The 24,524-nt window shown below is 38.3% G+C and overlaps 1 protein-coding gene across 1 annotated transcript; it reads left to right on the forward strand.

The window, feature by feature from the left end:
• Nucleotides 1-3,994: 3,994 nt before the first annotated feature.
• LOC136784440 (uncharacterized) lies at nt 3,995-24,245 on the forward strand. Its single transcript, XM_066745086.1, has 6 exons — nt 3,995-4,008; nt 18,527-18,620; nt 19,213-19,522; nt 19,660-19,949; nt 20,059-20,253; nt 20,960-24,245. Exons 3-6 carry the CDS (start codon nt 19,216-19,218, stop codon nt 20,996-20,998), a joined length of 831 nt encoding a protein of 276 aa, XP_066601183.1. The 5' UTR covers nt 3,995-4,008; nt 18,527-18,620; nt 19,213-19,215; the 3' UTR covers nt 20,999-24,245.
• Nucleotides 24,246-24,524: the final 279 nt, after the last annotated feature.

Genomic DNA, 24,524 nt, shown 5'->3' on the forward strand with positions numbered 1-24,524 from the left:
GTCCAGTGGAATGTCGCGGCATCGCACGGCTATATACATATATAGGCTGATATACCATTAAATCCAATTATTATCCAAATTAGCCCGCATATGCGTTGTTTAATTGAATATGAAAAATCTCCATGTTAAAAGCTCGACTCGAATGATTTATTATTAACGCCTCCAACCCAACTGATTTCTCACGAAACCTCTGTACAGAGCATTTCCAAATATGTTTCAGAGGGACACGTCAAAGTGAATTTTTTATCACCGATTTGGCCACTGGCGGATTAATTCGATTATCGGGAAAACAGGAGGGGTGGATAAATTGCATTTTCCTTTCGCACGCAATTTATTCGCAGTGCGTACCACACCTAACTTCTGGCCGATGATCGACTCGACTATTCGCTGCTGGAATTGCATGCAAAATTATTAATTAGCTGACAAGCTACGCAGGCATATTGAAAGTTAATTTAATCAGCATTATAATCCAGTCGTGGGCCGCCTTAGAAATAATAAATGTTCTTTAAAGGAAGCACACACGCAAGCAATTTCCCCAACCATTCTTCTTCTTTCTCTCTCTCTTCCTTTCTTTTTTTCTTTAGTCACTGTGCAGTACTCTCATTTCTCAATACCCTCTCCTACATGGAGAAACTTTCAGTCTCTTTCGACACTTTTTACTCGTCCTCCCTTATATTTTCGATCTCATTGCAGACACGCGTTTCTCGATTTCTTCGCTTTTCTCGCGAGTCGTACGTCTCCCCTCCGCGAAACCGCGCGCGAACGGCGAATATTAATAACGCCAAGTCGTGCGTCTCGTTGGACCTTTTGACAAACCACGCGAGAAATTATTTTCGACCGAGAGAGTTTCACCGTTCATATAGCGTCACTGCCAGCCAGACGCTCTCTCTCTCTCTCTCTCTCTCTCTCTCTCTCTCTCTCTCTCTGCTACGTCTATTTTCGTTCCTCTTCTCAATGAAACGTACTATACGTACCGTCTTATCGTCTTCTCTATTTACCCCCGCACTCCTCCTTTACCCCATATGCACTCGTCGATGAAATTCTCCAAATTTCCAAGACGTAATTAAGCGCATGCCGAAGATGTATAAACGGATCGCCATGCAACGTACGTGTGTGTTTCTCGCGCGTTACGCTAATTTCCTTTTTTTTCCTTTTCACCGAGAGTCAATTATGCGACGAGGAGAATAGTAACCTCGCGTAAAAGTCTGGGAGCTCGTAAGTCGTAAGCTCTATGGCTGCACCGAGCGTTGGAAAAAGTTATGGCGCGAGTTTGTCGATCGTTCGTCAACGTCTTCCACTCCCACGCGATTCTCACGCCTCTGACGAAGACCAAAGACACTGCCCGACCTATTCCGACGAAACGCAACACTTTTCTCGCCAGAGCTAAAAAGAAATTATCGACGTGGCTGGAATTAATTAAAAAAAACTACCCACTTTTACGTCAATTTAAACCGTTTCAACCCCTAGGGTCTGCCTTCTCCCTCGATTCTTTTTTCAAAACACTCTCAAACTTTCTCAATACCAAACCTTTTGATCAGTCGAGAAGAATCGCAAATACAATTCATATCAAATCTACCGGAGACTGTAGTTTTTTCCTTTTTACTATTAATAATAAAATAGTTTGGCAAGTTTGTCTTGCTCTCTGCAATTTTATCAAATTTTGCAAAAATTTGCAAACACGTGCATATTGTATACGTATATATATATATATATATATATATATATATATACTCTGGGAGGGTTTAAGAGGTTAAAATAAATTATAGGGTGGAAGAGGTTAAACTGTTGGAAGCCTCGAGATTTTTGCTTAATATCCTGGAATTTTCTAAACGCCCGGTGAAACTCGAAAGCTTGAATGGTGAAGATTCCCCTCCTGGAATACTTGTTGCTGTCGCGCTTTGTCAGACAGAAAAATTGTATCCTCGTGTACACACGCACGCACGCACGCACACACTTGACTTTTCTTCCCACGAAACATTCAGAAAGACATACCGATATATATATATATATATATATATTATCAACTCTAATTCTTCAAAATATAATGTGAAAAAAGTTGCAAACTTTGAAGCAACTCTCCGTAATTAATTTCGCTCCATATTCACCAACTCTTTCGAGTCTAATTTCCGAAATTTTAAACGTCAGAAAGTGGGTCGTGGAGAAGATTGTTTTCGCGCATATCCCACTCGAGCTAAAACTTTTGCGTTAATTAACTCTCCCGGGAATCTCGATTGGTAACCGCAACTCGTATTCTTGCATGTTTATCGCGTTTCCGAGAGAGAATGAAATTTTTCAATAACCATTGCGAAAATTGCTGTTTTTTTTAGCGAAAATTCTTAGGGTGTGGTTGAAAGTGAAGTTTGGCGAATTCCGGTGATCGTCGCGTGCGCCAAGTGAAAGGTATCGGTGCGATTGAAATTGAGGCGAATCTGCAGGGGCATCGGAATATTGCAAAGCGCGCGTCGATCGTTGCAGAGTTTTGTCCTGCGGCTGCGGCTGCGGCGATTTAGGTTGCCTCGTGCCGCGTGCGTCCACACAAAGGCGCTCGCTCGCGCTTATGACGTATCGTATATATATATATATATATATATATACATATATATAGGCTATATCGCGCGCGATAACTGATGATCCGCCATGCAGAAATTTGCCGCTATCCAGTCAATCACACCGTGAAACCTCGTGCACCATATGGAACCATCATTTTTCGACTGACGACAGTTTCGATCGGGATATATGTAGCTTGATCTATATATATGTATACGCTTATCTTTTCCCTCTTTTTTTCTACCGCGCGGCAAAATCCTCGTGAATTCACCTACTTTCCTCCATTTGGCCCGACGAGTTTCGCGAAACGAGAACGCCACCGTTCGATCCAAACAGCGATAGATTCGACATTTTACCTCCCTGCCGGGCTGAAACTCATTCCGTTCTAATTCCGCAGCTCGTTGACCAAAGTGGAATCGCATTTTGCGTCAAAGCCAATTCAAAAGTTATATAAATCCACCATTTCTCATTTCTATTATATTATAATGTTCCCCGTTTCGTTTGGTTTCGTTAATAAATTCACCGAGTTTCGCATTAGCCAGAAACTTACCTCTGCTCGGTAATAAAATTAATTACTTCACTAACCCCTTGAACCTCCAGCCTTTCCTCCCTTACTTTGTCATTGCTCAACCCTTCGTTTTGCCCTTTCATAGCAATAAATTCCACATTCAAGCAAAGAAAAATAATCAAAAGAATTAAGTAATCCTGTTAAATGCTCGGTGGAGCAGTTTTACAAAGGTTCGGTAGCTTTAAATGGTGCAGGACGTTGAAAGATACATGAATTTAATGAGAGAGATAAACGCGCAAGATTAAACAAGCATACCTCCCTTTTTTTTTTTTTTTTTTACCATAACTCGGAGATACGAAAAGACGCAAAGAAAACCATGCAAGCAAAGTTTAAACCGGGGAGAAAAACGCGAAGGAATGACGATCGAAGGACCAAGAAATTTCGAGAGAATTTCCTTTGTCACATTCGAACCCCTAATTTCGTTGTTTCAAGCAAATTCCGTTTAACGAAAAGAAACAAAAAAAGAAAGTAGAAGAAAAGAGGTAATTCTGTAAACACGTGGGGGAGTAGCTTTGTAAAAGTTGTGAGTAGAATAGAAAGGAAAGGAGGGGGAGGGGGTAGAGGTAAAAAATATAAACAGGGAAAAGATGATGGAAGGCTGCACCCCAGCTTTTACTACTCCAAGAGACAGGGGAAAGAGAATGATGTCGAGATGAAAGAGAAAGAGGAGAAAGGAGAGAAGGAGGAGGAGGAGGAGGAGGACGACGACGACGAAATTTCAAGAGAATTTCCTTGTGGAGCATGGTGGTAGAGTGTTTGTGAAAAGGAGGGGCTGTTGGTAGCGTTGGTGGTGGTACTCGTAGCGGTGGTGGTGGTTGAGGCAAAAGCGAGGGTGGCTCGTCGCTGCCACCTCTCTCAGTTGCTTCTTGGTTTCCGGACTCTGCGGACGACAGGTTAGTGAATCCAACCCCCGTTCATTCACCACTTTCATCCCCCCTCCCCTCGCTCACACCCACCCTCTCTCCTCTGCTACTCCTTCTATGCTCTTTTACTCCACTTCCTTATAATTCCTCTTCTCCTTTTCCTACTTAATTTTTTGCAAATCCCCCTCTCTCCCTCTCGCTCTTAATTATTAGTACAGAGAACAAACACAATTATTCCAAAATTTTACACACTCTGAAAAATCACCATTTTTTATATATACATATCCTATAAATGATCCCCTATAGAATTATCACAGCTTTCGCTCGTCTATACTGCTTTTCGCTCGAAATAAATTTAGGTCGCTGTAACGAAATCAGGATTGTGCAAATCCTGCGCTGAAGGGTCACTGCTTTCAACGGCTCGACACATTGTACACAGGAGATTCTCGTGCACCGAATCTTATATATATACGCGCTCTTAACTCTTTTAATTCGTACTCTCTCTCTCTCTCTCTCTCTCTCTCTCGCTGCTTCCTTTCTCCACCCCGAACCTATTCTGTATATATGCAGAAAATATTTCAAAGACGAAGCTTGCAAGAATATAAAAATTGACAATTCGATGGGACAAGGTTTTGTGGCAGTGTGCATTATTTTCTGTGCGTGAGTTTGTGTGTTATTGGTGGTTTAGCGAAAAGTTGGAAGAGGAACCTGCGACGTGACGATGGTCGGGAGATTGAGAATTAACGGTGTCGAGAGAGGGTCGGAGATTATCAAGGGGAATAATGCATGACGATTAAACGCATGGAAATAATTCGTTGCAAATTTGCGTATGGATATAAAGTGATAGATGGGAGAGCAGAGGGCGTTTCTTTCTTTTTCCAAAGCCAATTCTTCCATATGAGAGAATTCACCGAATAATCGCGCGAGATCGATCTTCGCTAATTTTCATTATCGCAGCGTACGGGAAACTATTTGAAGAAATTAAACCTTTTTCGACGGATCAAGAGAGAGAGAGAGAGAGAGAGAGAGAGAGAGAGAGAGAGTCGGTCTAACGCGCTGCGCTTGCTTCGCGAGACTCGAGCCAATCATCTTCATCGGTTCAATCGTCCAAACGACACTTTCCCAACCCGCCGCCTCGCACTCCGACGCAGGGGAAGAGCCGACACGAATTACGGAGGAAAAACTCTCTTTCCTCCCACAATTTTCAATATTATTATTCTTGCTGGGCGAGCTGCAAGAAACGTATCGGAAAATAGGGGGTGGGAGGATACCAGTCGAATAGCGGATAAGGTGAAATGGAGAGATAAATACGAGATCGATCGTAGGATGAGGGGGCTGTGCGAAAAAATAGGCAAGAAAATACAGCCGTTGAGCCGTGGGGATAAAAAGGGTTAACCAATCGAGCCTAATAATTTGCAAACAAAAGAATCATCTCACAAATTTATTATATATATACTATTCGAAAATATATACGGACAACTCGAGTGAAGGAGAGATATACGTAATACATAAACGAGCGAGTCACTGCTCCGACGAATCTCGCGCAATTCTTGCGAAAAGCTCGGCAAAAAAATATACAAGTGCGATAGTGATGAGACAAAAGAGACGCGAACAATGGACTGATAAAAAATCCACAGAGAGAGAGAGAGAGAGAGAGAAATAACGGAAGGTTCCTGTGTGGAAAGGGAAATGTGACGTATATAGGAAGAATGGCGAATTTTGTTAGAATTGATGATCGCAGTGAAAAAATAGAGAGGAAGAAAAGTATCGGAAATCCATTGTGGTGCAGAGTGCACTGCGAGAGATCGGTTACGCTTAGCAAATGCTAAACTGTTGAATTCGCGTCACTTGTTGCGGCAAAATCTCTGCGTTATTCTGCCATCGGTGTCCCGATGGTGCACCGTGCATGTATATACGTATGTACAATGCCTGTGCGTTGGGAGTTAATTAAAGCAGACGCGCCAAACGATCGATCGATGAGCGTAGACGAATAAACCAAGGAAAATCGCTCTACTCTGCTTGCCTATATATATATATATATATATATAAGAGGCACACGGGGACAGGGGGGAATTGCTCGGATAATCGAACCAAGCTTTCTCAGCCGAGGCTCGCCGGTATAGGGCTGAAAGGGCCAAGAGAGAGAGAGAGAGAGAGTATAAAAGGTGCGATAAGGGAGCCGAGCTGATTACAAGGTAAACTGTTGAATTCCCTTCACTTGTTGCGAATGGACGTTGACAGGAGTTGCCAGATACGAGAGAGAGAGAGAGAGAGTGAGATAGTTCCTTCGCGAGCCTCTCGCGAGAGACTCTCAGCTACCAAAGTGATTTGGCCGATGAGACGATTAGGGAGCTTTTTCCCCACCTCGTTCCCACTTGTCGGGAATGATTTATCAACCCCCACTTCCTCTCCCTCCATCAACATCACCAAAAGAACGAGTGGGCTACAACATCGAGAAATTCCTATCATTTGCGAAAATACCTTCTCTTTTATCGTAATCCTAGCTCCTTCCCTCTCGAATATATATACACACACACACACACAAATACACACCCTCGCCAAGCATACACGTTATTACGGAGAATAAAGAGCATCGCTTACGCTTAAGTTTCGGGTAATCTCCCTCCTAAGCTCTACCCTTATGTGTGTATATATATATATATATATATATAATATCCCAGTGCAATAATACAACAATTAATCCATAATTCCTTTTCCCTTGAAGAGATTCTTGTCGTTATGGCGAAAATAACGTCAGTTTTATCTTTCGGTTCCTCTCCTCTGTAATCCCTTCTTCTCCCTCAAATACACTCTCACAGCACTTTACGTTATTGCTGTAAAGAATAATAAAGAGAGCTAGTATTTTGCCTAAAAATTGAGTAATCCGTTCAAAAGTCTATGCCTATATATAAACGCGCGCGTGTACAAGTTCCAGTGCAATAATAATTCCCTTCGTTCGTCATTTCCCTTGCCATAAAAGTTTAGCTTTTTTCATCGTTATCGTTTACGGAAAGTCTCACGTACGCGACTGCCAATACCTAGGCGCGTCCCCCTTTTCCATTAAAAGGAATAATTAACGCACTTACGCGCCAGACGGTACACGTTCTCGATTACGTTTGGACGATCGGAGTATAAAGACGACTGCGACTGCAGGATGCAATAGGGAGAACGCGCAGCGCAGTTTGCGCGTAGTGCAAAGATTGAAGATGGATCGAAATTTGATAGGGAGCTCTGTTTGTCAGTGTTGGTGTGCCGATGCGTGCCTCGTCAAGGATCCGATCCGTTTCTGTCGTCAAAGAGCGCAGCAAAGCTATATATATCGCCTTCGGCCATATCCACATGCATATATATCTATATATAGTCTCGATCGTGTGCTATTTTGAAGTCTTCCACGTACACGACTGACAACAACACATCGAATTCGTCTCTATATAGATCGACCATTCTCAAAACTCTCTATTGCAATTTCCAAAATGTTCTTGCAACGTCGTTACGTCGTTACGTCATTTCTCCTTTTACCTACGTCATTCCAGTCTCGCACTATTATTATGTTTGACGCGCGCACTAGCTCCCCCCGTCCACTTTTCCTCAAATCTACCGATTTTAATCCATTTCTACCCCACCCCCACCCTCTTCCCCCTAGTTTTCTGGCTATGCGCGCGCTTCTTTTTCATCTTTCTTCAACCATTCCTACGACCAATTAGTGCCCCGAGCGTTGCACATTCGCGTTGGGGTAATCACATTCGAGACAAATTTGTAATATATAGGTTCTAATTTGTTCCAGACTTTCACTCTGTATAATCTCTGTGAACAACTAGTTTTATATTGTACGCGACTATTAATTTTATCGTTGTAATAGCAACATTTTATATATATATATATATATATATGATGGTGCGTTTTATGGACTGAACTCTTCGAGTGTGCAAGCGTACAATTATTTCTCCATTGTATACGAATTAATTCGCTGATTAGAATAGCAAAAATATATACAATGATGGCCGCTGGATTATTATCGCGTCTGCATTTTTTGAGTATGCAATTGAACGATTATTTTCCAAGAGACGTACATTTTGAAAAATGCAGCTTATAATTCCAGGTTCAATCGGATATTGGGAAAAGGCATATTCGAAAATGGAATTTGATGTATCGTCAGACCTTTCTCTCTCTCTCTCTCTCTCTCTCTCTCTCTCTCTCTCTCTCTCTCAAATTCAATATACAGAAATTCTGCAGCAGATTTATTCGTTGTTTGAAATCTCAACGAAGAAATACATCGAGTCTTGACGCTCAGTCTGAGCGTGGGGAGGTGCATTGGAGAAAAGAAGTTTTTAACCCGCCCCATCCAATAAAACATGATTTCATGAAGAAAAATTAAAAGGAGTCTGCATGGTGACCTTTATATACATATAGTTCAACTCGAGCAAGATGGATCAATGGAAGGATCGAATCCTCTCTGCAAAGTCTCTCCAACGGTGTAATTTATCTTTTGTGGGAATAGTAAAGATGATAAATGACTTTTTCCTTCTTCTCAGCCTTATTATATTAATAAGGGAAATAACTCTCTTAACGGTTCACTGCCATTTTCTCAATTACTGACAGTAACACAGCTGTTACCGGAAATGTTGCAAAAATTAACCAACCGCATTTCTCTCTATACCTGTCTCCTCCTTTTCTTCTTCTTCTTCCTCTTCTTTTTCTTTTCCTTCTCTCTCCATCAATCGATAATCTCTTCTCGCCTGTTTTTATTGTCTAACTACTCGTGGGATTGCTGGCCAATCAGCTGCGTTGGCGAAAAGATTTATCGATCATGTCTGCACCGAGAAAAAGAATATCATTTGAACAAAGTAACAAATTTTGTATAATATATAGTGGCCAATTAAATTAATTGACATCCAGTACATTATTTAATTATCATTATTCCAATAAAGATGATTTATTGTAATAATGTGCAACATTTTCTCTCATCGATATATCTCGATTAGACATTTTTACTATAGTCAAAATACGCAAAATTGTTGGTGTTAAAAGTAGATCGTAGGTGTATAAAGGAAATGGAACAGTTTTTTGACAAAATACGAGATGAAAGAAACGAAGCAGTATACTGAGGGGATGATTGGATTGCGCAAAATGAATGGTGTACGGAAAAAGTGTGATTTTTGCTATACAGTGAATTACTCGATCAATAATCTCCACTTTCCAACATTGAGGTCAATCTCCAACCACTCGTGGGATTGACCAATCAGCTGCATTAACCAACCGATTTATCGATCAAGTTTAATATCTCGATCACGCTACATTTTTTATAGCCAAAATCGTGTGAAATGACGTCGTACGAGGGCCAAAAGAAATCCTATATACGGGATTATTATTAAACGAGCCAAATGGATTTGATTTATCAAAATTCGTGATGAAAGGAGTGTATAGAAGAGGGGGAGTGTCGGGTGATTTGCGCCAGATGAATACTGGGGGAAAAGTGTGATTTTTGCCATATATATATATATATATATATATATATATACACACACACACACACACACAGTTGTTCGGAGAGTGATTTGGATCGAGCGATTTGGAACGGCGCGACGCGACGCGACGCGACGTGGAGAGTACAAAGCGTTCGAACGTGCGGAATATATATAAGATATTCTTGTAATTCCTTGACCGACCTAGGCTTTATCCCTCCATTTTCCCAGGACACCGAGAGGTTTATATTCGCGGGAAATATGGAGGAAGTCCTGTGGGATATTACGGAAACTCAGCATGAGCAGGGATTTCTTTCTCTTTCTCTTGTTCGTTTTCTTCTTTTCTTTTTTCCTCTTTTATCTCCCCCGCTTGAGACCGAGCGGCCGACAGAAGGCGTGCACAATTACTTTGCAAAATGCGTGCTACGGCAATTATATTTCCCCCTTCTTTCTTTCCCTCCTTCTTCCAAATCCTATATACTTCTGTCGCTCTACGTCGGTTCGAGAAAAACGTGTGACGAGCCCGACGAGCCTCCATGACGAATAATGTTCGTCAGTATCAAATCCTACAAATTAAACGATTAATGTCGTAGCAATACTTCAAACGCAGTGATTCTACCTTCACACGCGTTTCGAGTTTCCGTATACTGCACATATTTCAACGCAAGGGGCATCCTGCATGAAAAAACAGTATAATTCTTTTCTCGTGTGTTTTTTTTTTTTTTTTTTTAGTCGGTAGAATTTTTTAATATCCCGGCAGGAAACTCAACCTGTAATATCCATCTTGAAAGCTATCCGGCCAGTCTTTCTCAATAATATACTTATCTACGACTTTTATACTGTTCGGCTTTAATTCGATTTCTGTAATTTTCTCTATTCTGCAGGATGCTTTTTTGCTTCGTGTATATTGTATATTTCATGCCCCATTTTCTTGATTTATCATTTTGCTAGAATATCTATACAAATTCTAAGTTAATATATATGTATATATATATATATATATATATTAACGTTGAAATGATTATGGAGGTAACTTTTATGTGATGCATATATTAGGAAATTGTAATATTTGGTCAGATATAATAACTTTTGCTCCATATTGATCTTGTAGCAAGTCGCGGAGATATATTCTTTAATAGCAAACACTAACACTTTTGCACTGTTTCATTCGATTCGATTTTTTTCATTTTCGACATTTTATTGAGCCAAATTAATCAATCAAGAGTTTTAAAGACATATACGTAAACTCTTGTAAATAGCCTAATGTACGGATTATAAGGAAAGCATATAACTATTATATACAATCGAAAGTTATTAATCATCTTTATTGTTTTCCCTTTTTACCCTTGTTACTTTTAATTTTTCATCGAAATCTCCCACGAGAGATTATTTTATTAAACTTTTGTTAAAGCTACAATACTCGATGGAATAAAAGTGAAAACTTTGGTAAATTGGAGGAGAAAGGAAATGGGTAACAGCAGAATGTACTGTATAGTATCTGTGGCTTATCGTCCATTTTACATTATCCTCGTTAGTTCAATATCCATTAAAAAGTTTTTCATGCCAACACACTCATTGCGCTGCGACGCGGCGACATCCTGTATCGTTATATTCATTGCGAAATAATTGCATTTGTTAAAAACAAATTGAATCAAACAAATAAACAATTCCACTTTATCTCGCTCTGAACTTGTAATAAAAATTGAATATCTACCAGAGTAATTGGATGGAAATTAAATTGTCAACAAGAAGGGGAGAATAGTTAAATTTGGTTTCCTTAATAAAAGAACAAACGAAGCATGGATTTTAAAACGCGCAAAGTGATAAAAATGCGCAGGAATAAATAAAACCTGCTCAATCGTTTAAGCAGAGTAAATGGATAATCAGGCAATTTAACAAAGTCTGCGCGAAAGCTTAACGATTCACCTGCTCCCTGTAATTATATAGTATTAGCAGAAATCGCGCGCTTTAAAATTTCAACATTTATACGTAGTGGCTTTGTTCATTCGATTTGTCTATACGCGTGCATCGGCAGCTAAAACCATTCATTTATAATCAGAAGCCCCATAAATTAAGCAAATGGTCCAGCTGCTAATTAAATTATGGCTCTTCAAAGGGACGTCACATCAGAGACCCAAAAGGTCCCTGAAATTTTCTCCTCCTATATGTGGTTTGCTGACGCGTATACGAAAGCTTCGCATTGAGTCGAAATTTGACCTTTACTTACCGGTATATAGCAAAAAAGAGAGAGAGAGAGAGAGAGAGAGAGAGAAGGAACTAGCGCCACAATAATTAGATCCTCTCCACCCGCCCAAGTATAACCTTAAACAAAATTAAGTTTCCACTTGAATCCACGAATTTACCAAATTCCTGCACTAAACGAATGTTTAAGAAAAATATGCAGCTACATATATCGACCACTGTCGTACGTGCTCACTCCCCGCACATTACTGATTTTATTTCCAATTTAAAATATACTATATAAGATATGCGTATATAGGAAATAACATTGGAAATATTTCACGCTTGCCATTTAATTTTTCGAAACTCGCATTCTTACCTGGTTTTACCTTATAGACTCGACATGGATATGAAAACTTTCGATTTAGCAGAATGTATTCGTATATATATTATATATTATATATGTCAAAAGTCTAGCTGGCTACAGTAGCGTACGATATACACTATAAAATTTTATCGAGGTATATATTTTTCGCTATGAACATAATAACGACCGTATCGTAAAGATACGTTGCTTTCAAGCAACGCGAATTTCGCGTCTGAGAAATTCTCAGCCTAAACTACTTTCTTTTCTCCTCCACTTTTATTCGGCACTTGACGCTAGTTATATGGACAACTTCGATCAACGACCAAACCCAAAATTGCTCAATAGCGTGCTTTCACATTTCACTATATAGGTTACCATAGCTTTACATATCCTTCGTATCTCCTAATTCGTTCGTTTAAAGCAATTTGTGCTCCCAGTATACCTATATACTGCAGTCTCCAATTTTGCACCGCCAGAAACTAACGCGTTTTATTTCATTTTACGTGTATAGTACAGCTTCGATCGATTAAAATTCAATTTGATTCTAAAATCAATGGATGAAAGGATGTAGCCAACATCCTAAGGCGACTGGAGAGAGAGAGAGAGAGAGAGAGAGAGAGAGAGAGAGAGAGAGAAATCTAGGGGAAAGTCACACGTCGAGAGAGTGAAATAGCATTGTATTAATTCTATAGAACGTTCGTGTCGAGTCCTGTCGAGCAAATCTTATATATACTTACCTTTCACTGTTTCATTCAACCCTTCCACGCCATCTCCTCATTGCTCTCACTCCAGCTCTTCTCCTATTTTTCCCTTAGCTATATAAGAATCTTATAATTCTTCGTTTTTCCCTTCGTGTTACCATGCACAAGTACATTTATACTTGCCATGAATAAACGATGCACGTTTGATTAATTCTGATCATAAAGGAGTAACTGCAGAATATATATATATATATATATATACTGACTACACTGTCGCTCCATAATAATATGATTATAACAGCATTGTAATAAAGATACTTATTGTCCTGCATATCTAGTTGAATAAAAAATTAAAGTTTATTTAAAATTCTTTCTTCCGAAATTTCTCGACAATCGATTCGTCTAACAATGCACGTATAATTAACATAGCCTATTCCACACTCGTCCCTGAAGAACGTAAAAATTTCCTCGTAAAAAGATCTTTCGCGAATATAGGATGGCCGTTTAATTAATTCTCATGATAAAGGAGCAACTCAATATGTATACTGACTATGTCAATATACATATAATAATATATATGCAGCGACTAGCATTATACCCAGAGCACTTGTCCTGCATTTCTCGTTTAATAAAATTAACATTGATCGAAAGTTCTATGATAATAAAATTAACATAATCGATTATCTTTTGCTCGACTTGGATAACAGAAAAATCAGCCATTGAGGCCACGTCGCGTGCGCAAATATACCAGTCCTTTGCGAATGTACGGATAATTGCAGATTAAATCAATTGGAGTAGCGGAAAAGCAATGGAATATTAAAGGTTGCTCGGTAAGCTGTTGATTCAAGGGCTCTCCTCCTCGTCGAGGTATAACTCGCGCGATATAACTGATTCGTGCAGTAAATTAAGCCGCGGTTGATTCTTTGCTTCTCTCCCTCGTTAATTACCACTAAAATTTCTCATTAACGCGCGAGAGGAGGATCCTTCGCGAATATACACGTTGGCCGTTTAATTGATTCTCATCGGAGATGAGCAGCTTGTTGCACACCAAGTGTGTTCCCCGTCCATCGCTATCAGCCCTTTCCCACGCACAAACTCCTCAGGCTCGCGCATGGGTAAATTCCTAGCTCGATTCGAGCCCCGGCCACAGCCTTCATTGAAATCCATTAATTAGCCGATTCATTAATTTCTATGCCACGATGATTATTATTGATATAAAAGTTGAAACGCGCTATTTGCAAAGCGAATTAATGTTAAATACGGCGGCTGTAATTAAATCGCTCGATATATGGAGCGCATCGAGTGTCGTTTGGTCGTTTAATTGACTTTCGTCCTTCTACTGCATCATCAATCGTGCACAGTACACGTGCTATTATAATTATATTATTGCTTTTCTTCGAGCATCTCAAACTATTCTCGGCTATTCGCGCAAAGCTTCGAGAGGCAATCTTGCTTACACTACATCGACCAACAAATAATCCTCACCTACAAGAATTCAAAGTCTCTCATTATTTTGATCCTCGTCGAAACAATGTAAACCCCTACGTCCCGAAACTATCGATCATTCTTATCTCGTACAGCAGCGCGTGTCGCGAAAAATTTAACACAATAGTATATGTATATACAGGGTGTTTTTAATTTTAACCTGCACACACATTTTTGAGAATAAACTAATTGGAATAGCCCTATATATTATTATATCCGTAAAAGCATGCATCATTGCTGAGATAAATTAATTTCAAAGCGATAAATCAAGGCTTTGATTAAATGGAAAAATTATACTTTACTGTCACTCTCGCTGACAGTTCCCTTTCGAAAAACAAAAAAAAGCTCCTACTTCTCCACTGTTCCCTATTGCCTTACACACACACACACACACACATGCACGCAACTACACCGATCATTAGCATATAAAGTTCTTTAGTATCAAACGATTTTTTATAAGTAAAAATTTCTATAAAAGAGTCATAAAGATACTAATATTTTTCTAGGAAGGTAAATTTTTCGAGGTACCTTCTCTCCTCTAGATCCATTGCTTTTTGCGAAATCAGGGGCACCTCGCGAAGGATATAGCAATGGTCTTGAACAGAGCAGAGGCTAAGTTTGTTCCTTTTTGCTTTTTTCTTGTTAAATATAGAAAAAATTTTTGCACTTTAAAAAGAAAAAATGAAAAACGAACAAAAATGGTTGCGCGTGACTCCGTTCCTGAGCATGTTTGCTCTTACCCCCGGGAAGGGAGGGGAAGGGTAAGAAAATTTGGAAAAAATGGAACCTGAAAAAGAACGCTGCCTACCTATCACCGAAAGCTATAACGCCTACCTATATCGGAAAGCTAAATCTGAAAGAAAAAAACACACGCACGCAAAATATAATAACGAAACGAAGAAGCTGAAAAGAAAGCCTACCTAACACCGAAAGCTATAATGCCTACCTATATGTATATACAACGCAAAGCTAAGGGGCCTACCCTATGTCGGAAATCTAAACCTGAAAACACAAGCTTGAATAAATGAAGAAATGCTTTTAACCGAAGAAGGACCGATTGGAAGCTACCGGTATAGCTTCTCCCGGTCATTCTCAGGTTAAATAAATGAAATCCACAGTTTTACCCATGGGACTCACTCATTCGGCGAAAATCCAACGATGATTCATCTGCTGAGAGCAGCCTGCAGGAGATGATCATGATGATGACGATGACGATGGGTACTCGCGATAATTAAATTTGAAATTATTACGACGCGACGCGGATTTTTTCAAACGAAACTACATTATACGCGACTCGGATATTTAAATCAATTTTATTTCGCGAGGCGCACTTATACCCCAACGTGAGGTCGCCCACTGTAAGAGAGAAAAGAAAAGAAGAATTTCATGTTATTAAATTCTAAGTTTTCGATCGAATTTTCGAGTTTGTTATATAGTATTGACAAAAAAAAAGAAATAATGTTACTTACAGGCTATGAGAGTCCTCGAGGCTGTTGCCCTTGGCCGCTGCAACCACCAAAACAATGCACTGTCACAACACTCGCGCCGCGCACTCTCTCCCTCTCTCTCTCTCTCTCTCTCTCTCTCTCTCTTTCGATTTTTAGACGAATTTCTACGCGCGTACTTTTATTCTAATCACACTTTGCTGCATTTCAATGTCATAACAATTTCATTAAACCCGCACTGAGAAAAATATCCTCAATTAATGAATCATTTTTCATTATAACAATGGTCAAGTTTCGTTAATATAACAAATAAATTCATTGATATAATAACGAATAGTTCATTACGTACTAAACTATTCGTTAAACGAATCAATGTATTTATTATATTAACTTACTTGTTCATTGTTCCTCCAAAAGCTTGTTCGATTATTGCAGTATTTTCTCTCTGGGGTAAAATTAAAAAATCACAATAATAAAGCTGTACGTGCGTGATTAAAATAAAGTCTTTAACTACTCTTAATCGCGATTAATCAATGGGTTGTCGGCGATAACGAGGAAAAAAAAAGCGGCGCGCGTGATTCACCGACAACCATCACGTGCAGATTCGAAAACCGAACTGTCAATTTTGACAAGCAACGTGCTCATCCAAAAGTGACGTCATCGAATCTGATTGGTCGGATCTTTGGACTACGCTAATCAGATGCGATTGCTGAGCGAGAGCAGCTGCGTAAAGCACACTTACTGGAGCCATTTTTAATCTAAAATGCCGATTGCTGATTAATTTTTTTACTGCTTCTTAGATAGAAGAGCACTTCATAGGCTGAAAAGATGAAACGACTTGAAGATGAATCTACAATTGGCGCCGTATCATTGCCCAGAATTTTCAACTTGATAGCTGCTTTTGAGGATTCCCCCTTAAAAATATACAGAAAATAAATTTCATACACAGCACTGTATAGGATCAACAATTTAAGACATTATAGGAATTAATAGGCGTATAGTTGCGCTGTGCGTACTCGCGCGTATACGGCAATATACGGAATGCTGGGAAAGTACGAACTTGTTTTCTTTTTCGAAAGGGAACTGTCAGCGAGAGTGACAATAAAGTATAATTTTTCCATTTAATCAAAGCCTTGATTTATCGCTTTCAAATCAATTTATCTCAGCAATGATGCATGCTTTTATACGGATGTTATAGTATATAGGGCTATTCCAATTAGTTTATTCTCAAGAATGTGTGTGCAGGTTAAGGTTAAAAACATCATTGCTGATACACCCTGTATATATGATAATAGCGATATCTGTGTAAATAGCTTAGCCGGGTTATTCCTTCTATCTGTCAATTGCAAAGTAAAATAGTTTCGCTTCTCTCGTATTTTCAGGAAAAAGGAGGAAAGCAGCGAGCATTTCTTTTGAAAGTCGATTTATTTTCTCGAATCGCTAAAAAGTTACGTGGGTCAGCCAGGTACACGAGTCTCGTATATACACACATATATATATATATATATGTGTGTGTGTGTGTGTGTTACGCTAGAAAATGGTGCACGTGTATCAAATATAAGAAAAGAAAGTCTACGTTGAAAAGTTATAGTATATAGAAAAAGGAGCGATGTACGATAGTCCAATTAACTTGTTTGCTTCATTAAATTTATGATATATGCAAAGAAGAAATAAATTATTGCAGTTCGAGTCTCCTGCCACTCGTTCTCTTCGCGTATCTTTGCGCTGAAATTAGGACTGGATCGCTTTAGAGACCGGATAAACTACGGCACACAGCGAACCGGAAGTCATTCGTCATTTTCAGCCAGCAAAACGGATTGTGCCGAACACGCGGTTAACGGAAACCACTCGGAAACCGAGGGAAACTTATCAAGGGCTGTGCTTGAAGGATATCCTGTACTTACATCAAAGTTTATATATTTTCTTTCGGAGAGAAACAGAGAATTTGTTGCAGGTTCTAATTGATATTTTCTTTCAATCCTTATTATATATTACGTCTGCATGTGCAATGTCTATAATAATAATATTGAGAGAGAAAACTAGTAGGTCGCGCGTCTCTTTCAATCATGCACCCAAATAATAGAGTCTCGCATCATTATCAATTGGACTTGTAATCTACTTGAACATTGTGCAAATCTCATGGATGGATGGATGGATCGATAAGAAGCGCAAAGACTTTAATCGTCCATTTTCTCAACTGTGTAAACATCCCCGATAGCTCATACCACCTGAAATTAATTCTTGATTTCTTTTCATGAAATTCCCGCATTAAATCTGCTAAAAGACTGCACGTAGTGCAAAAGGTCAAAGAGTGGAGAAGGGCAAAGAAGAGAGATAGAAACGCAAAATGTTAAAGTATATATATATATATACGCGAGTTTAGAATAGAAGTTTAGGATATTTCGTCAATTTTACATGTTAAAATTCCTCGTAAGATTATGCCGCAGGATTTAGTCCTCTTAACCTATAAGACACTTTCTAATTATAACAGCTCATATGTGGGAAGCTTTCGTATGCAAGCTCCTTCCCGTCTGCTGATATATATAGAATGTAATCACTGCAGGGAATGCAAGCGTTTATCGAGTTACTATACACATACATTATCCAATACACACATATTATTATAATAACTTTTAAACTGCATGAATTATAAGATAAACAGCACTTACCTACCATGTTCCATATTTCTATTAAAACATATTATTATATTTGGCTTTGAATATATTCGCAATGAAATATTTCACCGTGCGCGAAATACTGAAAGGAAGATTTGTTCGAGGGAAATAATTTATTGTTATTCCTGTTAGAATTTTACTCTCTTTAATGAGACTTTGAATGATCGAATGTTGAAGTTGAAGGAGGATATATATATATATATACTGACGCTTTGGTTTGTGTGATTTACAGGAGGTTTTCAAACACGTTACATATCTTAGCCAACATATCCACACGCAAGACAAATCACTATTCCTCGGATTCCAAGAAGACTGATAGCGTCGTGGTAAGTTTCTTCCCTATTCATTGGCACGACGACGACGACGACGACGACGACGACGACGACGATGATGATGATGATTATTATTATTATTATTATGCGTGGAGCGTATGGGGAGGGTGGATCGGTGGGAAATAAAAGTAAATAGAGACTGATGGACACTGAGAGGCGGATAAAGGAACGAAGATAAAATAAGAAAGCTGATCTGATTCAAGGGGAATAATGTATTTGTTGGCGAGGAAGCAATTCGAAAGTCTAGCAAAGTACAATAGGTGCAATGCTAATCCTCTTAGGATTTCAAGCGAGTAATCTCTTCTCCAAGCATCCTTTAGCTAGCAGATTTCATAATCCTTCTGTGAAAATTCCAAAATTCTTCCGCATGGAAATAATCAATTAACGAAGATACAATATAATTATAGAATGGTGTGAAATTGTCTTCTCTTTATTCTTTATTCCGCAAAACTTGTCACGTGCGGCCCGAGCGAAAGATTCGACTGGTTAACGCATTCATACTCATCGTTCTCGATATTTCCTTCACATTTACAACACAATAATAGAGGTGTAAATATATGACGTAAGGAGAATTTGGCGATTGTAGAATATGCAGGTCGTCGCAGGAGTATGGGCCACTCTGATATTAGTACACTCGAGCAAATTGTTGGTAAGCTGCGTGGATGGTTGGTACATCGATCCGATGAGCTCGCAAACGACGATGATCTCTGCTGAGGTGGAGAAGCGGGCAAATATCGCGGAGCCAACCTGCGAGGAGCTTCGAGCAATGTGGAGATACAGCAAGAGACAGAGTCGAGCAGCGGAAACCACTAATGAGCTACCCATGTATCGGGATCCTTTTACCTATAACGTCTGGGAGGTTTACCCCGATCGTCAGGCATCTACGAATTACAGGGGTAATTACTTTCTTCCCTCTCGCACGCACGCACGCACGCACGCACGCACGTACGCACGCACGCACACACACACACACACATACACATTTCTTTAACTATGGGTGTAAGAGAGAAAAATAAACGTTGCCATTCGACAGAGAATTACGTGGGCCAACCGCGTATAAGGGGCTCCGAGGGTTATCCAATCTATGGTAGAATGGTGCACAAAGCACCGTTGGGTAGTAGATCGAGGAACGGAGTGGGTGACCGCGAGAAACCGTTCGATCAAGTCAGAAGGCTTTACGGGACGATCAACAAACATCCGCCCTCTTCCAGACGACGAATCAGTAATTACAGAAACGGTCAATCGACGTCACAAGTACCGCAGGCAGGAAGCTTCCAGCAGCTCAAGGAGCTTATACGTACCGAAAGGGCTCGAGAGATGCAGGTACCATGCACGCACCACGCACTGCACGCAAGCACCGCACACCTCTCTTAACTATACCTCTCATTGTGTGCGTGTGAAAAAATACTTTCTTTTCTTTCTTCTCCCACAGGAGCAACGCGTGGCAGAAGAAAACGCAGCGAGGTCGGCTGGTTTCAAAGAAATTACCAATGGAGATCGTAATCAGGTATCGTCTCTGGAACCACGGTCACATTATTTAGCCTATCAAGATCCGAGAAATATAAATTACGACTTTGCACAGGCGAATTACATGACCAGCGTCGCTGATCTCGAGCAACTTCTGTCGGTGAGTCTCGTTCGACAATATCTTAACGTCCGACAGCTAACGGTGGAAAATCACGCGCTCCAACGCGATTGGTCATTTTTAAAAAACTTTCATTACTGCTAAATTAAGTAATCGCAAAGCAAAATGACAAAGAAAATTAATTTTTAAAACGGGATATCCTTTATACTAAACTACAAAACTTGTGTCACTCCGTGTACGCTACTTTTCACAAGCAATTCTTTTTATACTACAAAATTATTATATATAGATATATAGAAAAATGGCATTTTTCCTTGGCGAGATATGCGAATAAATCTACCGCTTTTCTGCATTTTATTTTTGAAATTACTAAAGCAGAAATCGATAATAGGAATCACACGAAATATGTATTTTCCTAGAAAATCAATAGAGTCGTTAGGCTTCGTTGTTGAATGCTAAGGATATTTTCGCAATAATGGAAAACTCTTGGAACTATAATGGGATTCGTTACAGCCGCGGAAATGAAATTGAAAATTATGGATAGAATTAGCAGTAAAGGAACAACTAGGAAATTCTGCTTGTTTATATATACGTTCTCGGGGGAATAGGGGGAAGAGCCAAGGGGTGCTACGCGTTAACGCCATTTTATTGAGATACTTTAAAGTAACTTGTGCCTTATCCAAGTTGAAAACTTTCTAAGAGGGAATCGTTTTACGCGCGTTAGGGTATATAATTTGTTACTTTTCAGAGAGGAGACCAGTATTCTCGTGAGTATATGCTGCGCTAAACGAGAGAGCGAGAGAGCGAGAGAGCGAGAGAGAGAGAGAGAGAGAGAGAGAGAGAGAGGGAGAGAAAAGGATCGGTGGAAACACGAGAGACTCCAGTACTGCCGAAAGTGGGTGTTTAGCCATTTTCATCGAATGGTGGCATTGCTTAAGGAACAACAGCAACAATAAAATCTTTACTCAAGAGAGAGAAGGACCGAGAGAGAGAGAGAGAGAGAGGCGTGGGTGAGGAGAGAGAAGTATATATATACTAGGAAGCAATTGTCCAACAATATCCAGACTCTCTTTTGATTAATTCAACCACTGTATGGCTATGTACAGTTGACACTTTGTGTTTCTCTAATGCAAGTATATTTTTTAAAAAAGAAAGGACAAAAGAAAACAAACAATCGCGTCTCTTTTTAAGACTTTAACAAGAGAGATCATTCTTACAATCCTTATTATCCTACCTTTCTCTCCAAATGGTAAATCCATATATACCCATTTCTTTGATTCCTGGTTAATTCAATTATATCGATATCATATCCCCCATTTGTTTTATTCCACTGATTTATCCTGGTATTGTTGTTAATCCAGGTAAATTCTGCCACAAAAATCGCTTCTTTGATCAATCTTGTTCCTTGGTTATTTAAACTAAATGAGATTTATGACTTCAAAGAATAGACAATAATGTATTTGAGGACAATATAAATATATATATATATATATATATAAAGCATGTATGTATATAAGTCAATGTAAAGGGTGTTTCAGAATTCGAACGACATACGTGGTATATAGAAAATCGTACTCACACATTAGTACGATCCTTTCTCGAGACATTCAAGTTTTGTAACACCCTGTATATAGATATATACAAATATATATAGGTATAAAGGTGCAATCGAGCTCTATTTCGAAAGCACACCTGTTGCTCCAATTTTCACGGCTTTGTATATGAATTACGAGCGTATATAGTTTAACAAAACTCTCTGCAATATTTACGTATCGAGTGCGAGATTACCTTGCGCCAATCCAAGAAACGTAGTTAGGGAAGGGGGTCTTGTGGATAAAACTCCTATTAAATGCAACGCTCTTGGCACGTAATTAAATATTTCTTTATATATAGAATCATTGATCCTTCGTAAATGATTCGCGTTATAATAGTTTCATCCAAATTTCTCTGATATAAAATTTAATTTCTATATATTTAAATAACCTCCCCCACCCTCTGTTTATCCTTGATTTTTCACCTGGCACGATTCGATCCAAAACACCCGGTATATATTCTTACTTCATTCTTTATATTATACATATCCAAGGAACATTCGTTCGTCTTATCTCTGTCGTTTTCTCATCAATATTCGTTCAATCGATAACTGTTAAGCAAGTCTTTCGATCACACACGAGTAGAAAATTATTTAGCAAAATTTCCGCGATAAATTATTCACAAAAACCTGACTGCTACAAATAAAGTTTTCTCGTAAAATTGACTCGAATCTCTCGCGGTGAAAAATCCGCTGGTGCTATGTATAATGAAACCCAACTGATTCTATATGCATTGCATTTTATATTTAATAATATTATAAATTGTATTCTAAGCTTAACCGCGCGGATAAACGACAATAACTTTAGCGTTCGCTCCACCTTCTTTCATATCGTTTAATTAAAAAATGCAGTATACATACATATATATATATATATACACTACACATACAGGGTGTCCTATAAATATTCCCATTTCCCTGGTCGAGTTGCAAGAGATCGATACGCAATAATGGACGAGAGAATAATCGAACCAAGCCCGAAAGATAATTTTATAAGGGATTCGGTGAATTTTCAATAAAATACACCCTGTATATTATCGACAATAATCTTGCGACTAATAAGATTTACATTTAGGCAAATTTTTGAATTGTATACTATATTATAACTCACAGACTAAACGCCATTCGACAAATTAATCATGTACGGTGCGCACTATAATATACTGAAATATATACTGTATATGTATATTTGAGCTGTGTGTGTACCAATGAGAGCATTATCTCTTTGATTAATCGATTATATTCCAATTTCAATGGTTCCGCGATATATTCTTCTAAGCTCCGTACGGCTTGTGCATTTCGAACAAGAAAAAAGATACAAAAAAATATCACTCAAATCTGTTGTCCCGTCGCATGTAGCCACGCGCGCGCGCGCGTCTCTCTCTATACTACTTACTTACTATATACATATACCTTGAATAAAATTTAAAATATTTTTCAGCTATTCTACCAGATCTCTAACCAATATTTTATGACAATAATATTTAACGCTCGTTGTTATCTTTCATTTAACTATAAGTTTGCTATACTTGCAAATAAGAGAGAATTAATAACTTTTGTAAAGTTTCCCTCTTCTATATTAATACATATAATATATACATACGTTTAATACAGGATGCGTGTTTTTCAATCCTGCCAAACTATCGATAGTAAAGGAGTATCCTGGCAGAACAAACTTCTCTCTGTAATATCTGAAGGGTCTAAATTATTTGTGAGAAAGATCAAATTAATATAGATATACTTGTGTCTGTGCTACAGACAGGGTTACTGTAGTCCGGATATAAGCTATGAGAGAAAATGTCTACTTTTTTTTTTCAAATTTTAATAAAAATTTGATTGAATTAAATTTATTTATCGTTATATTAAAAAATCATATATCTGCATATATACAACAGCTCTAAAAAGATGTTTGACCTTCATGTATACTTACATATATAAGTTTCATAAAAGTTTTCGACTTGGAATCTCCTTACTTATCTCTACGATTTTTGGCTTTGACAGAAATTCGACGCATACCCCCCTCATACTATATTTAGTAAGGTTATATGATATGATATATATATATATATATATATATATATATATACATATATTGTATACATATAAAAAACAGCGTAAACGTGTTCGATGATAAATTGTTGAGAATCCAACTGTGAAAAAACTCAATTTATAAAGGATTATGCTGAAGAACTTTATGTATAGAAAACATTGTAAACTAGATAATACTCTGACAATAATTACAATAAATTTACCGTAGTGACAATATTAGTGTTTAAGGAATACTTGGAGTGTATATTATAAATTTTTTTATTCCGCATTTCTTTCGCAATAAAATATATAAATCTATTCAATAATTTATTTTCAAATGAGCTTAATAAATTGAATAAATTTTCTAGCTGTTTTCATGACTTTATTTTTGTTTGAGCTAAAAGAAAACGCTGACAAATAAAATCAATATATATTGTACGTACAATGTACATATCAATGTAAAATGAATCAATAAAAAATATCTTAATCTCACGAAACGTAATACATACATAATATAGTATATACTATATGTATAAATGAGAAAAAAATAGCTATCAAGAAAAGAAAAATTTAGCGAATAAAGTTACATATTATTTCAAATCGTATCGACTATAAGAGACGATTGAAGGGATAAAAATTGTGTATTGATAAGGTCATGTATATAAGAAATGCTGCATGCACTATAAAATACCTC

This window comes from Prorops nasuta, unplaced genomic scaffold, assembly GCF_024137725.1.
Source record: "Prorops nasuta isolate Cenicafe-Biocafe unplaced genomic scaffold, Cenicafe_Pnas_1.2 PNAS00053, whole genome shotgun sequence".
In the NCBI taxonomy this organism is placed as follows: domain Eukaryota; kingdom Metazoa; phylum Arthropoda; class Insecta; order Hymenoptera; family Bethylidae; genus Prorops; species Prorops nasuta.

Bases quoted from the DNA above. Each gene is read 5' to 3' on its own strand.
- LOC136784440 (XM_066745086.1), top strand. From the start codon at position 19,216: ATGCAGGTCGTCGCAGGAGTATGGGCCACTCTGATATTAGTACACTCG. The intron at 19,950-20,058 runs GTACCATGCACG...CTTCTCCCACAG, and splicing joins AAAGGGCTCGAGAGATGCAG to GAGCAACGCGTGGCAGAAGA. The intron at 20,254-20,959 runs GTGAGTCTCGTT...GTTACTTTTCAG, and splicing joins ATCTCGAGCAACTTCTGTCG to AGAGGAGACCAGTATTCTCG.